The sequence below is a fragment of the Bufo bufo genome, chromosome 1 (assembly GCF_905171765.1).
Source record: "Bufo bufo chromosome 1, aBufBuf1.1, whole genome shotgun sequence".
Classification (NCBI taxonomy): Eukaryota; Metazoa; Chordata; class Amphibia; order Anura; family Bufonidae; genus Bufo; species Bufo bufo.
The window spans coordinates 779,898,191-779,899,771 of record NC_053389.1 but is presented as its reverse complement, the minus strand read 5'-3'; the positions used below and the strand labels follow the sequence as shown (position 1 = coordinate 779,899,771).

Genomic DNA, 1,581 nt, shown 5'->3' with positions numbered 1-1,581 from the left:
GCTACATCTGTGTGTTTACATAGGGTAGTTAGAAAGATAGACAGATAGAGATAGATGAGATATGTCGGTGGATGTTGTCCTGTACAGCACACTTCCCCTATAGCCGGGCAGCTGTAGGTAGGTGACCTCCATGGTACAGCCCGGTGTGAACAGTGTCCGGGACTCCGCGGCTCCGCACCTCCTCAGCTCTGCTATACTCCGGGAGACCTTCTCCATGTAACCGGCCTGCTGCCATAATACTACAATCCCCATCATGTACTGTCAGGTCCTGCTGAGACTTATAGTTCTTCATCCTGTAGTGATGATGGTCCTGGCAGCTTAGGTCAGTTGCTGTGATACATCAACATGCATTACCGGTGCCGAATGGGTGTTGTAGTCTCTCCACATACTGAGTATAGCTTTATAAAACCACAGTGGAGATGTAGTGTTACAGCAGAGTCTTGCTGGGACTTGTAGTGTTACAGAAGACCCTTGCTGGGACTTGTAGTGTTACAGCAGAGTCTTGCTGGGACTTGTAGTGTTACAGCAGACTCTTGCTGGGACTTGTAGTGTTACAGAAGACTCTTGCTGGGACTTGTAGTGTTACAGCAGTGTCTTGGTGGGACTTGTAGTGTTACAGCAGACTTGCTGGGACTTGTAGTGTTACAGCTGTGTCTTGCTGGGACTTGTAGTGTTACAGCAGACTTGCTGGGACTTGTAGTGTTACAGCTGTGTCTTGCTGGGACTTGCAGTGCTTTGACAGTGCATTATTAGGACCTACAGCCTCTGAAGTAAAGCCAGTGCCATCTATACGCCTGTCAGCACTGCCTGGCTGGCATTTGTAGTTTAGTTTGAATCTCGTTCTAATGCTACACCAGTATATCCCACTGTATGTACCAGCGTTGTCGGCCAGTGTTTGCACAGCTATAAGTTGTCGGCTTCCCTCCCTGTGCAGTACTACTACATGCTCCACCATTGTGCACCACTGCCTGCCTGGGACTTGTAGTCCCCCACCTTCTAGGTCCACCAGTTACCCAAATAACATGGACATAAGCATGCAGAAAGTTCCTGTGCCCAGCACCCCTACATTTCTAGGGGGCATGGTGCCTCTTACCTCTGAGCTGCCACCTTGGCATCCACAACTCCAACATTCCTCACCCAGGACCTGACAGGATCCATCCCAGCTTCAAGGGCTTTGTCTCTCAGGGCAGATCCTTTTCTTCCTAAAGTGTCCTGGACCCCAAACATTGAGGGCTGGCAGCAGAGAAGTTTTGGGGAGGTGCCAGTGTCCTCCACATGCAGCCTCCTTGTCACCTGCTCTAGGACCACAGTAGCAGCAGCAGCAGCAGGGTGCCCCTCAATCCTCTGCCCCACCACAGCCTGCACTGAGGCAGCATCAGCTCAGAGCATGAATGAGCCCCCCAGAGGGGAGGGGCCTGCCCTGCATCCTGCTCCTCATTGGCCAGCTCCTGCTACAGGACCTTCCCAGATGCTGAAGCCATTAACCCCTGCAGCGGCATCACTTTTGTCCCATTGCATGTGTGCTGCCATAGTGTAGTGCCCTGATACAGACAGCTGGAGTATAATACAATACCCACAGAA

The 1,581-nt window shown here is 51.5% G+C and overlaps 1 protein-coding gene across 2 annotated transcripts in view; it reads right to left on the bottom strand.

Annotated features, from left to right (window-relative positions):
- EBF2 (EBF transcription factor 2) overlaps positions 1–1,335 on the bottom strand; it is a 90,968-nt gene extending 89,633 nt beyond the window's left edge. For both annotated transcript variants that reach the window (XM_040414870.1, XM_040414871.1), the window contains exon 1: positions 1,094–1,335. In XM_040414870.1, the coding sequence (XP_040270804.1) occupies positions 1,094–1,227 (134 nt within the window). In that variant the 5' untranslated portion in view covers positions 1,228–1,335. The remainder of the gene's footprint in view (positions 1–1,093) is intronic.
- Positions 1,336–1,581: the final 246 nt, after the last annotated feature.